General features: G+C 42.5%; 1 protein-coding gene across 1 annotated transcript in view; it reads left to right on the top strand.

Annotated features, from left to right (window-relative positions):
• Positions 1–288: 288 nt before the first annotated feature.
• Positions 289–13,910, top strand: part of LOC124993680 (serine/threonine-protein kinase PAK 2-like) — a 255,555-nt gene continuing 241,933 nt past the window's right edge. Inside the window, 4 exon segments of the mRNA XM_047565498.1 lie at positions 289–477; positions 821–931; positions 5,922–6,023; positions 8,887–9,034. Of these exon segments, the coding sequence (XP_047421454.1) occupies positions 289–477; positions 821–931; positions 5,922–6,023; positions 8,887–9,034 (550 nt within the window).

Below are 13,910 nucleotides of genomic sequence, written 5' to 3' on the forward strand. Positions count from 1 at the left end.
TTCTATATCCTGCTCAAAGTGACACCAGGCAGGTCTTGTCTCTAAGAGCTTGCTAATGTCAGGTGACCTGAGCAGCCATGAAATCCTAACTCTGCTTTACCTATGGAAGTGCCAGTTTCTCCCTGGGGGCTGGAGCTGTTGTGTTCGGCCAAGGGCAGGTGGCCTAGAAGTCCCCTTTGTGGGAGGCTTAAGGATTTGGGTGTGATGAATTCCAGAGCAGATAGACCCTCCGTCCTGCTTCCTCTCCCCTAGAAGTCTTACCAGCACTGCATGTGGCTGAACAACGGCATGGGCCCCAGAAATATCCAGGGTTTCCTGCACCCGCTCCTCTCTCTGTTCCTGTCCCTGGGCACCATACTGGCAAGCTGTGTGCTTTTCCTGGTCCATAGGAGACTCACACGCTTGTCACTGCACAAGGCCATGGCGTATCCTCACAGTGCCATGTTCCCACACTGGAAGAGCAGGGGTGATGGGAGGGTGGGGGAGGGTAACCGAATATGGGGCCCACTGGGTGGGACGTCAGCCTCACTTGAAGGACATGATGAAGGCCAGAGGGGTCTGGGTGTGAGGCTGGGTAGGATGGACTGTGGAGTAAAGAATGGAGCAGGGCCACAGAGAGTGATAATGAACGTTGAAAACGGACAGTCCGCGAGGACAGCGTGGTGGAGAGAGGTCACCTTGGTTGTACTGGACTAACAGTCCAGTCCAGGGAGGAAGATGGGTGGGCGGGGCCAACTAGGGGGGGACCAGGGAGTTAGGGGTAGAATCGAAAGGCGGGGACAGGGCGGAACTGTCCAGTGCCTTGGCTCCTTAACCCTAGCCCAGCTTTGTATTGTCTGTACCCACTTTTGGCCTCCTGCTGCCGCTCATCCTGCAGCTGGTCATTCAGGTCGTGGCAGTGTTTACCGCTAGGCACCCCTACGAAGGCCAGGTAAGCAGAACCAAATGATTGTGCTTGAGGAGGCCTCTTTCTCCCCTTCCACCAGGCACTTTCTGTGCTTTCTCCACTACCCTTGGCCCTGATGGTGCTCATGAATCCTTCCAGACCCACCTTGTAAGATGCAGCTCAGATCTTTCCTCCCCCTGGACCTGTGAGGCCATTCTCCTTCCTGGCTGCATTGCATGGAGAGCCTACTGTGTGCTAAGGTGCATGTTATTGAGGGATGGAAATAGAGTTACGTCCATCTTGCACCTGTGTTGATAAGCAACCTTCAAATAGAAGAAGCTGGCAGCCACCCAGGAACTCGCTGAGAGTGGCACAGGAGACTGGAGGGAACTGAGAGTTGGATGAAGTCCACACTGGAGAGTAGGACGTGTCACTCTGTGTGTCCTAGGTGTGATTTTGTAGAGAAAGAAAACAGGAAGGCTTGTTTGTGAGACATACTGTTTGCAAAAAGGCACGGAAACCAGAAAGTAGGGTGTTAAGAGAATGATGAGAAAGGGATTCCCATTCAAGCACAGGGTGGCATGGGCAATGAGGTGAAACCATGGGGGGTCAAGATTAGAAAGCCCCAGAAATTCAAGCATGGAATTTACTTGGGAAGAAGTGGAAACCTAGGAGCTATGGTAGAACTTTTTTATGAAGTCGTTTATTGAGGAACAATGTACAAACTGTAGGATTCACCCAATTTAGGCTACAGTTAGGGAATTTGACAAGCGGACACTGTCATGTATTCTCCACCATGATCGAGGTTAGACCACTTTCTCTAACCCAGAAGAGCCTTTCATCATTTGTTGTCAGTTTCTCTCCCTAAGTCCTTGTGGTTTTTCTCTTTCCGGAATCATGTAGGAATGAGAACAGTCTGTGTATATGTATGTATGAAAACAGTGAATGGTACCAAAAAGTGGCTGCTTCTGTTACTACCATTCCATCTTTTGGTCGTCTACACATGATTGTGTCTCATCTTAAATCCAAGTGACCCCCACCCTTCATGTCGTAGGTGTCAACTCCACCTGTTGTACCCTCTATGTCTTATTCCCTGGTGGAGCTGATCCTGCTCACCTAGTCCATTCTTCATTCCCCGTCCCACATCAGCCCAGACTTGCTCTGACTGTCATGGTGGTCTCACATCATTGGGCAAAGTCAGAAGACATCCTCCAGAGTGTTCTTTCTGGACAGGACACAGCCTCTGCAACCAGAAGCTGAAATAATCCTCTTGCATGTCTTATTGCTAATATTCAGGGCTTCTCCTCTGCATGAACCTGGGTGCTGTGGGCTGGGTTGCCCACATGTTTCCCATGATCCCCTCTCTCTGCACTTCCCTGGCCACTCCACATGGTGCTCAGGCCTCGTGTTGCAGATGCACTCACCACACTGAAAGTAGGCTGGCCCTGCTGTTTGCAGTGTGCTTCAACCCCCAGTGCAGTGACTGGATTTTTTTTTCTTTGCTACTGGGTATTAAACCCAGGGGCACTATCCTACTGAGCTACATCCCCAGGCCCTTCAAGTTCTTATTTTGAAGCAGGGTCTCACTAAGTTGCTGAGGCTGGTCTTGAAATTGTGATCCTCCTGCCTCGATGTCCTGAGTTGCTAGGATTACAGGTGGGTGCTTCCTTGCCCCATTTGACTGAGGTATTTTTGATTTCCTTAACCATTTCTGCCTGGGATTGTATCTGTGTGGTAGAGCATGTGCTTCATATGTGCAAGGCCCTAGGTTCTTCAATCCCCAGCACACAAAGAAAAGAAATCTGATGAGTCCCCAACAAACATGAGAATTCAATATTTGCAATAGATGAAAAGAGATAAAGGAACAGAGAGAATCCTGATGCCCTGATTCCCCCAAGATAAGAGGAAGAAGGAGAGGCAGCAGGAAGTTGGGTAGAAGATGGGACAAGCAGATGATGCCCCTGGATTTTGGTCCTATGTAGTATGAGGGCATTTGAGACATAGAATTAGAGCAGGAACCCCAGGAGAGGAGCCAGTGATAGAATCTGGACTGGCTACTTCCAAACTCTTGGATTCTACTCATGCCTGAGAGGGTTCCATTTGGGGAGAGGAAGGAAGTCAAATTCAGAGCTCAGTTCTAGAAAAGTTATTATCATTCCTTCAACATTTTTCTATACCTTCCGTACAACCCATATATTATATCCTTTATACACATCTAATCAAAAATTATTTCTATAATATTAGCAGTTATGTAAAGTTTTAAAAAATATTCTGCAATTAATTAATTTACTTTTTCTTTACAGGGATTAAAGCCAGGAGTGCTTTACACTGAAGCTACACCCCATTCCTTATGATATTTTGTTTTGAGGTCGGGTCTCACTAATTTGCTGAAGGCCTTGCTAAATCTTTAAGGCTGACCTTGAACTTGTGATCCTCCTACCTTAGCCTTCTAAGTCATTGGGATTAAAGGTGTGTGCCATTGCACCTGACAGTATTGTAGTGTCTTGTTTCATTCAATTTTTATTTTTGTATGTTAACTCATTGTACACAAATGGAGTACAAATTTTCATTTCTCTGGTTTTACATGCTGAAGAGTCACACCACTCATATAATCATATATGATATAGGGTAATGATGATTCTCTTTTTCCACCACCTTTCCCTTTCACACCCTCTCCCCTCCACTCATTTCCCTCTACACAATCCAGTGTCCCTCCATTCTTCCCTTAAACTGCCCTGCCCCTGCTATGTTTCATCATCCAATTATTAGAGAAAACATATGAACTTTGATTCTTTGGGATTGGCTTCTTTAAACACACTTCTTTTTTTTTTTATGGGGGGGGTGGTGGGCTAGCCTGCAGCCTGCATTTTTTAAAATTGATATTTTTACACAGAGCATTCTGATTCATCGTACACATTGGGGGTACAACTTTTCATTTCTATGGTTGTACACACTGTAGATTCATACCATTCCTGTAATCATATCACGACATAGAATTATAACGTTTGTCTCAGTCTACTATCTGTCCCTCCCCCAACCCCTCCCACCTATTTTCCTCTTCACATTCCAAAGTTTCTCCATTTTTCTCTTGTCCCTCCCTGTCACTACCCCCCATTATATATCATCATCCACCTATCAAAAAAAACATTTGGCATTTGAGTTTTTGTGCTTGGCTTATACACTTAGCATGATATTCTCCAACTCCATCCATATACCAGCAAATGCCATAATTTTATTCTTCTTTATAGCTGAGTAATATTCTACTGTGTGTATATACTACAGTTTCTTTATTCATTCATTAATTGAAGGGCATCTGGGTTGGTAGCACAATCTAGGTTTTGTGAATTGAGCAGCTCTGAACATTGATGTGATTGCATCTTGGCAGCTAAATATTTTGAAGGTTGGGCTGACGTTCAAAGTGTTCTTGCATGGGCATTGGGAGGAGTGAGGGTGGACAGGGGTGCTGTGGGCCACTTCCCATTGTAGCAGAATATTTTCTAGCTAAAGCACCTGAGGTTGGGGTGAGGCTGAACCTGGTCTTGGGCAGTGGGGAGGTAGCTGTCGAGTCTGATGAATGAAATCAGGGGAAACACAAAGTGGAAAAAGGGAGGGGAGAAGCCAGTCAGTGTCCAGGGGAGAACATGACTTTCAGTGTGACCTTTTCTGCTTGTGGATTAAAAGCCTTCAGCCCAGGTTTCCCTGGGTCATGTGAGTTTTCAGTAGAAAAATGTAATTGGTCATTCCTGCTACTCTGCCCTCCCTAAGAGTGAAATTCAGTGAAGTGACAGTTTAGAAAATTCAAAGATGAAGAAAGTGAAGTGGGAGCAGGTGGTGACACCATCATTGGATCAGTTTAGCAGCACAAGGAAGATCTTAATGGGTGTCCCGAAGGATGAGGCAGGAAGACAACTGTGGCCAATGGAGACACAGAAGGAGGTGGCAGAGGGAGGTAGAAGGTGATGAGAGAGCCCTGAGGAGACAGGAGAGGTTTGCAGTGTGAGCTCTCCTCTGGGGAGAGCTGCTCACAAGTGGGTTGAGGGAGGTCACTCTTCCTAGGCGTGCTGGAAGGCAGAAGCCCCTGGGTCTCTCTTGCGCTCCCCTGTCCTTGGAGTTTGGCCACAGGCCTGTGAGGAGGCCCAGGCTAAACTGACCAACTTAGGGAGGGTCCTGGGAGATGGCCTTGCTCAGTCTTGCTGGTTCTGAGCTCCTCTTTGATCCCCATCTGTAGGGAACATTCCTCAAGCTTATCTGGCAGCAGTCACTGACACCATGGTCTAAGTAAGCCGAACAGTCTGGACAGAGAAACTGAGTTCATGCTAAAGACTCGCCATGGAATGAAGGTCTTTGCAGCTGTTGTGGCTGAGTTTGAGCTGAGGGGAGGCCTCGTTCTGACATGCATCACAGAAAGCTGTGATGTGAGCTGCCTGAGCTGCCTTGCCTCATGCTGTGTGCAGGAGCTTGCCATTCCCCTAGTCCTTTGTCTCAGACCTGTTGCTGGGCAGAATTGCTTAGGCATGCTTGGTTTGTTTACACTACTTGGATCCTCGGTTTATATTCACCTATAGGCTGACTCTGTTATACTTTAATAAGCCTGTTAACCTGATTGGATGATGTGTCTATATATGTCCTGTGCAAACCTAAGTAAAATTAGATCTGTGCCTTCAGAGCTGGATCTCCGATGCCTGGGTAAGCGCGCTGGGTAAGGCTAAGAAGGGTAGGCATCGTTCATCCTCGCCCTCAGCAAACCTGTCTCTGAACATCTACACCCATCTCCCTCTAGCAGGACAACCTGTTTGACCAGGGATGGGCCTGGAACTGGTATACACCCTCTGTGCACCACTTGGACCCAAGTGAGTGGGTTAACCAGGGGCTTAAGTGGGGACACTGGGGCTGGTGGGGAAAGGTAATGCTAGGTCTTCTTCCCTGGTCCCTACTCTAGCTCCCCGGCCCTAACACACATTGATCCTTTCCTTTGGGGTTTTCTCCACTAAAATCTTGGGGTCTCTGGGAATTTCACTGTTTCTTGCTTTTGTAGGTTCTTGCGCCAAGATGTGGGGCACAGGAAACTGCAGACTGGATGAGGCTCCTGGATGAGAGCTCTGGGCTCTCTGCTTCCCAAACTGAAGTAGAACAAAAAGTACGACAACTTGTGAAGCCAGGCTGCAAGACTCACACCTGTAATCACAGAGACTCCAGAGGCTGAGGTAGGACGATTACAAATTTGAGACAGGCATTGGGATATTAGACTCTTGTCTCCAATTTTGTAAAAAAAGCTTGGAGAATATCATGCTGAGTGAGATAAGCCAATCTCAGAAAACAAAAGAACGAATGATATCGCTAATTAGTGGATGATGACACATAATGGGGGGAGGGAGGAGTTAGTGTTAGGGTTAGAGTTAGGGTGAGGGATGGGACAAGAATGGAGGAAGGAAGGACGGTACAGAGGGAAAAGAGGGGTGGGAGGGTTGGGGGGAAGGGAAAAAATAACAGAATGAATCCAACAACATTACCCTATGTAAATTTATGATTACACAAATGGTATGCCTTTACTCCATGTACAAACAGAGAAACAATATATGTATCCCATTTGTTTACAATAAAAAAAAAAAGAAAGAAAGAAAAAAAAAAAAAGCTGGGGGCACTGGTGATGCAGCTCAGTGTTAAAGCCCTATGGATTCAATCTCCACAGCAGGACATGGGGGAGAACCAAGCAATTTGACTCCATAAAATTAAAATTTTGGGACATTAGGTGTAATTTTTGTAGTGGTTAGCATGTGCTTAGCAAGCTGAAGGAACTGGATTCAATTCCCAGCACCATAAAAAGAATAAAAACAAAAATGTTTTAAAACTTTTTATGTATATATACCAAGCAACAAATAAAAATGTTAGTTTAGTGTGTATACATTTCCAGCCAGAAATGTAACATTTAGCAAGTGTGTCCTAGGGAAACAATAGAATAGCACAGAGTAAGGACTTTGTCCCATTATTTAGACAGCAAAAAGGAGCTAAAAATCAACATAAGGGTGATTGGTAGGAAATTGCTTAAAATATGGCACGACCATTTAATGGACTACTGGATCATTTTGAATGGATTTTGGGGGAAAAACTGTAATGTTTCGCTGGGCACAGTGGAGCAGACTGTGAATAGCTATTTCTTGTTTTGGTGATGGCATAGCATAGAAGTGAATAGCAGTTTTCTAGTCACATAAACTCCCTAGGAAACTTAGTTCTGCTCTGTGCTGGTTAAGTGTCCTGAGGGTACTAACTTAGTCTCTCCAAGCTTCATGTGTAAAGCAGAGATAATATCTTTTGTTATTGTTGTTAGTGCTGGGGATTGAACCAGGGCCTCCACATGCTAGGCAAGTGCTCTACCATGAGCCACATCCCCAGCCCAGGCAGAGATGGTATCTTAACACAGTGGGTTGTTTTCAGGAGTAAAGGAAATATGGGAGGCATGTCTTATGATTAGTGCTCTTCATTATGTTTTGTTCCACTTCTGGGACCAGTGAGATGATGGTGGGTGTGTTATCAGTGAGACATTGTCACCCTTGCAGGGCCTTTCTACTACAGAAGGAGTCCATGTTTATCATCTGCACGTGAAAACTAAATTACACACATAACAACTTAAACTATCCATAATATTACCTCCCAGAAACGCAATGGTATTAAGAAAGTCTTTTCCCATGGTACTCGTTTGAAATTGGGGTCCATCTCCCATTGCTTCAGCCTTCCCAATTTTTGTGGATTCTGCGGTTGAACCTAAGCAGGGCTCCGACACTGAGGTGCATTCCCATCTCTTGAGACAACAGTTTTAGTAAATGGAGGGAGCTGGTCCTCCTGCCTCAGGCACAATCCGTCAGATTACAGGCCTGTGTCACCATACCTGACTGTCATTGGTGGAGGACACTGCTTTCTTATTTGAGGAGCTTCAGTCAAGGTGGTGGGAACTGAAGATCATTTCTTGTTGTTTAAAGTCACATTTTCTATTAAATCTGTTCTTTCTAGGCACACTGGAGCACACCTGTAATCCCAGAGGCAGAGTAGGCTGAGACAGGCAGATTGTGAGTCCAACAGGTCTCAAAAAAGCAAGGTGCTATGCAACACAGTGAGACCCTGTCTCTAAATAAAATACACCCTGTGACACTCTGGTGCAGTACCCTTAAATTCAATCCCACTACTAAAAATGTAACCCCCACCAAAAAAAACCCTGTTCTTTAAATACATTTTGTCCAGTGTTGGGACTTGTTATCTTTTTGGTGGCCTATTTCCACATATAGACACAAGGCTATGGTTAGATTCATTTTCAGGTATAAAACAGGCCGGGCATGGCTGCCTTTGCCTGTCATCCCAGTAACTGAGGAGGCTGAGGCAGGAGAATGGCGAAGTGAAAGCAAGTCTCAACAAAACCTTGGTGCTAAGGAACTCCACAACACCTGTCTCTAAATAAAATACATAAAGGACTGGCCTGTCATTCAGTTGCTGAGTGCCTGTGAGTTCAATTCTTTCTACTCGCCCCCCCCCCCAAAAAAAAAGTTAAATATTTAACAGTATATAAGTTCTGTTCCTATTTTTGAAGCCCCAAATTTTTATGTCCTGAAAGGATGAAGATGGAAATCCTGTGTTCTATATTTGTGGAAATTCTAGACTAGAACCAGACAAGCATCCTTTATCTGATTTCCTGTAATCTGAGTTTTGCTTTTGGCTTAAGGTTTTAAATTAGGAGTACTCCCGTTGGTAATGAACAGGAGGAAATGCAGGTTTTACACTTCTGTCCCTCTCCCCAAACAAACCCAGCACTCCATTCCCACTACCCTGTTTTGATGTTGCCTGCTCATTTGCAAAGCAGATCTAGGAAAGCAGATCTCTAGGAAAGTAGATCAGTTAGTAGAATCTAAAATTATGTATATTGGTTTGTTTTATGTATTTTGATATTTATCTCTGAAAAGTGATTTTGTTAGAGCAATCAAACCACCAGTCATTTCTGAATTTCTTTTTGTCAGGGTATGCCAGAGAAGGGGGCTCCGTTGTTACACACCTCCAATATCACCAAAGGAGGGCAAGGAAAGACTCCGGGATTTCTGCTTAATGTCTTAAAATTCTGTGGGTTCAACAGAGCAAAGCAGAATTATCTCAATTGTACTCTTCCTGGTAAGATATCAGACAGTGGTAAAAGACTGACTCACATAGAAAGTTGTGAAGCACTACTAGATAAAAAGATTGTTTCTGGAATGTATTCAAGGCTAATATACTTCTTGTCCTTCCTCTGTCCTGCAGAGATTCTGTTTTTTGTGAACTGTTTGGGTGGCTCTTCACCATCATTTGGAATCTGAGTATTTCATTAATCTCATAGATTGCTTAGAAATGGAATTGGAAGTTTTCTATTTTTTTTCCCATTTTTTAATACATTATAATTAAACATGACAATGAAATTTGTTGTTACATTTTCTTGGGACTTTTTCTCCTCACTGACTTAAATGATTTACAGGTTTGATGGAAAAGGTGTAGATTTGTAAACATGTTTATGCTAGGGATATATTCATTGTCAGTGGCCTAGAAGGAAGTTTTTCTATATAGATGCACAGACCTTGCAATGAAAGAAGTTTTCTACTCAAAAAATGAAATCTGTCAAACATGTAAATACATAAAAATAAACATTAAAACTGAAAGGATTTATACTTCATAATTAGAATATCATTGGTTAAGAATTGGAATATAATGGATTTTAAAATAGTTTGTTTAAATCAGCATCGAAATCAAGTTCACGTGTTACAGTTGGTTCAGCCATCTCTGGAAGGTCTTTTGAGATTTAGACTCTCCTTCCCCACACGGTTTCTTCTGTTTCTCTTCCTTGCATTGTAGTTGAAAGATTCAAGATCATGTGCCCTGTTTATCTTAGTGTAGATTTTGCCAATTACGAGCCCAGGAGGGATGTTATTTTAATTTACTATGTTTCTCTGTCTCTAAAGTCATATATCTGGTTTTTAAAAATACTTTAAGTTAAAATCATATACGGTTGGAATCAATTATGCTTAATGTGTTTACATCATCAATGAATTAAAGGCTTTGTTCAAGGAAGAAGCCCACTTCTTTGCAAGTAATATTGATCTTGATCTTTTATACTTTAATCTGGTATACCCTTAGGACATGTCAAAAATAGTGCTTTTCCTAGTTGCCATGTTTGGTTGCTCATTATCCTCCTGTTCCTTGGTAGGGAAATCTCTGAAAAAAGTATCTTAAACAATGTTTTAATTTAATACAGATTGGCAGGTATAGTTTCCTTTACATTTTAACAACTGTATTGAAGTATAATTTTCATACAATAAAATTTGCCCATTTAATGATCAATTCAGGAGTTTTTAAATGTATTTTCAGGACTCCTTACCATTGGAGAGTTATTCACTGAGTCTTATATCAATTATTGTTTATTTTCCTGTTACTGTGTGACTGGATGAGATAGGACCCTGGGGGCTGCCCTCCAAGGGTTCATTTTCCATGCTCCCCGTTTTCGCTTTCTCCCACTCTGTAGGTTGTGGCCACCTGGAGCAGAGCAGCACTCCTCCATCATGCCCTCTGACATGATGTTCTGCTTCACCTTGAGTCACAGCAAAGGAATCCATGCACCATGGACTAAACCTCTGAAACTGTGAGCCCAATACCTGTTCCTGTTTTTCTCTTCAGGAATTTTTGTCCCATTGACACCACACTGAATAGCACATTATGGAAAGTATTATATTTGAGAATGGATTAGTAATAGATTATCATAGCAATAGAAAAGAGCCATAGTGAAGCAAAAAGAGGTGAAAAATAACTTTAAATGCAATACAATCAGTGAGCTGGGAGATAGTTTCAAATGTTTTAGTAAATGTGGAATGAGGTTCTGAAAAAAAATCAACCAGGAAATCTATGTTTTGATAGCTAAATAACACCTTTCTCAAACACATGAAAGTTGAATGTACTTCTAACTGTATGGGTAAATATATTAATTTTTGTTATGTAAATATCTTTAAAAATTAAAACTGATTATTTAAGAATAATAACAGTGATGCTGGAGATATGCATTTGTGAAATGACAAACAAAAGCTTCAGAGCCAAGGGAAAAAAACCTAGAAGTCTGGTGTACCACTTGAAGGTAGAAGGGTAGAGTATGATCATTCAAAGATTCAAACATTAAATAGTAAATGAGAGAGTTGTGACTAATAACTAAAGAGTAATAAAATAAAAAGGGAGTGGAGGAATGCTGGGCTGCAAATGTCTCAGTGGTAGAGATTTGCCTAGTGTGTTAGTGTGTGTAAGGCCCTGAGTTCAATCCCTGGCACCACAAAAATAAATCATTAAATAAAAAAGCAATGCTGTAATGCATACAACATCAAAACATCACATTATATAATTATTAGTAATCAATTTAAAATAAACTTGCAAATTTTAAAAAGAGGCCAGACTGAGGGAGGTATATCATAGGGTCAACTGAAAGAGCAGCTTAACCAAAGCAGGGACAATTTGAACATCAAAATACAGTTGTAAGGAATCATAACTTGAAATTTAAAATAAATATTTGTGAGTCCATGCTGATATAAATGATTGAATAAATACATTTCGGAGAGGAGACAGATCAGTCACCCAGGCTGAAAAATTCTAAAAGTTTATGTGGATGCTCCACTCTTCAGGAAGTAGAGGATAACTCAAGTATGGACTGAATAGAGTGACTTCCAGTGAACAGAGTATGGAAAGGGAAGAGATGCTTCCCAGTGGAAACACTTAACAAGACCTTGGTCAGGTGATAAGGTCAACCGCAGCAGTCATGAGTCATGTTGTAAGTATGTCCCCAAATATGATGCAATGAAAAAGGTAGTGTTGCCAGGCATGGTGGCCAAGCTATGTGAGGGGTGGAGGCAAGAGGGTCACAATTTGGAAGATAGACTCCACAATGTAGTGATACCCTGTCTCAAACTATAAAATAAAAAGGACTGGGGCTGGAACTCAGTGGGAGAGACCTCCAGGGATCAATCCCCAGTACTGCAAGAGAAGATAAAATAAAGAAATTGGCAATGCTAACTCTGAGACCTTCCTCTCAAAAACCTATAATTTTGAGATAACCATGAAAAAGTCAGATACATTATATTAGAGGGGTATCCTACAAAGGATTATATAGCACCTGACCGGTGCTCCTGAAAACTCTCTACAGTCACCAAAAATAAGGGAAGTCTGAGAAATTGCAAGAGCCAAGCAGCAGCTAGGACACATGACAACTTAGTGCATGTGTCTTAGGACAGGAATGGAGAGTAGGAGAGTGAGTGGAGTAGGGAGATGTAGTGTGACAACTGAAGGCACTAACAGCCCATATGAGGTTAGTGGATGTCAATGGTAAGTGATGCCAGCCATCGCAGATAAGTGGTGTTTATCCACTACATTGAGTGGGAGAGGGTCATAGAGGTGACATGTGAAAGGAACGATGAACTCTGAAAGTCCTATGGGAATCTAGGTCACAGTGGAGTCAGAGGATTGCTGACCTTGGAGTACTGGGAATACAAAAGATAGGAGGTAGAGGCAACCAAAAGGTGAGGGTGGTAGTTGCTGCTGTGTCTCCTGGTAGAGGGAAGGACATAGTGTATAAGGTGAGAAAGGCAAGCTCCTGAGAGCATGAGAGCAGAGGACAAGGAACTGCAGCAGGCATCTGTGTAGCTATTGAAGTAGCCACCAATCAGGACAGGAGTAATGTGAGAGGTAACAGTGCAAAGAGCTGTGATTCCGAGAAAGTGAGGAGGGAATGACCTGGTGATTAGTAAGCATTGAAAACAAGGAAATGTAGATTTGTCGTCAAAAGCCTGCATATTGCAGAAATAGAAGGGTGAAGACTTCAGAGAACAATGAGAAGCCAAAAGAACACTTTCTTCATCTCTAGACCTACGGTTGGGAGAGAAGAAATGTTCCCCTGAATGCACAGCTGGTAAAAGTAAGGAGCATGTTCAGAGCCACATGGGCATTAAGGTGGAAATACTGGGGGAGGACTGTGAGTCCTGGGCTGCTTATGATCATTAACATAAATGAAAGTAAAGAGTAAATTGAGTCAGATGTCAAGGTGGGGAGGAGATGGGGGCAGGGGAGGGGGGACTCTTGGTGGTTTGGTTGATAATACTGAGCTTGAGTATTTTATGGGCTCCCATCCTTATCCCTTCTGATAGAGATATAGGGGTTTCCAACAGTCTTGAGATCTTAATCTGAAATTGATTTCTGAGTCTTGAGGTCTTAGAATAAAATTAATGCTCGAGAAAATCTAAGTGATCTGGGTTTCTCAGTGTTTTTAGGTACAACACTGTTTCAAGGACCATCCATGAAAGAATACAGTGGTCTTCTTAAAATTACATTCTTCTTAGGCTGAAGTTGTAGTTCAGTGGTTGTGTCCTTGCCTAGCCTTCATGAGTCCCCAGCACTCAATCCCCAGGACCACACAAAAGCACAAAATGTTTTTATATAGAGATATGTATGTACACATATACATCATTTGTGATAAGTATTCTGTACAGAAATGCAGGCTATTAATAAGAAAATGAGTATCTAATATGGTAACAGTATAGGATCCACATTTTAAGATCAGGTAGGCATTTGGAAAATACATTTGCTTGCTCTCTGGTTGTGTCTTCAATATTAAAGGAGGTCAGTGAGATTTATTAAAGTGTTTCTCCTGTCTCACATGGCAACTCAGCGATGGTCTGTGTTGTCTGCTTCATTTCAAAGTAGGCGATTAATTAGATATAATTTCATTTCCAGAAATTTACATATAAAATCAAAAGTGAAAGATTACAATCATTTTCTGAATGGGGTTTAAATTACGAAAACACTTATAAGTCACTGTTCAATTTATCCATTTTATGATGTGTTATTAGGGATGACAAAGCAGGCATATAACTAGTAAAGGAACAGAGTTTTAAATAGCTTGCAAAAGTTTACCAGGATTGTACATGTTTATAGAAGAATTGACATCACTGTTATTTGTATTTTTGTATACCATAGTGGCGTTTTTCATTTG

Source organism: Sciurus carolinensis, chromosome 9 (assembly GCF_902686445.1).
Source record: "Sciurus carolinensis chromosome 9, mSciCar1.2, whole genome shotgun sequence".
NCBI lineage: Eukaryota > Metazoa > Chordata > Mammalia > Rodentia > Sciuridae > Sciurus > Sciurus carolinensis.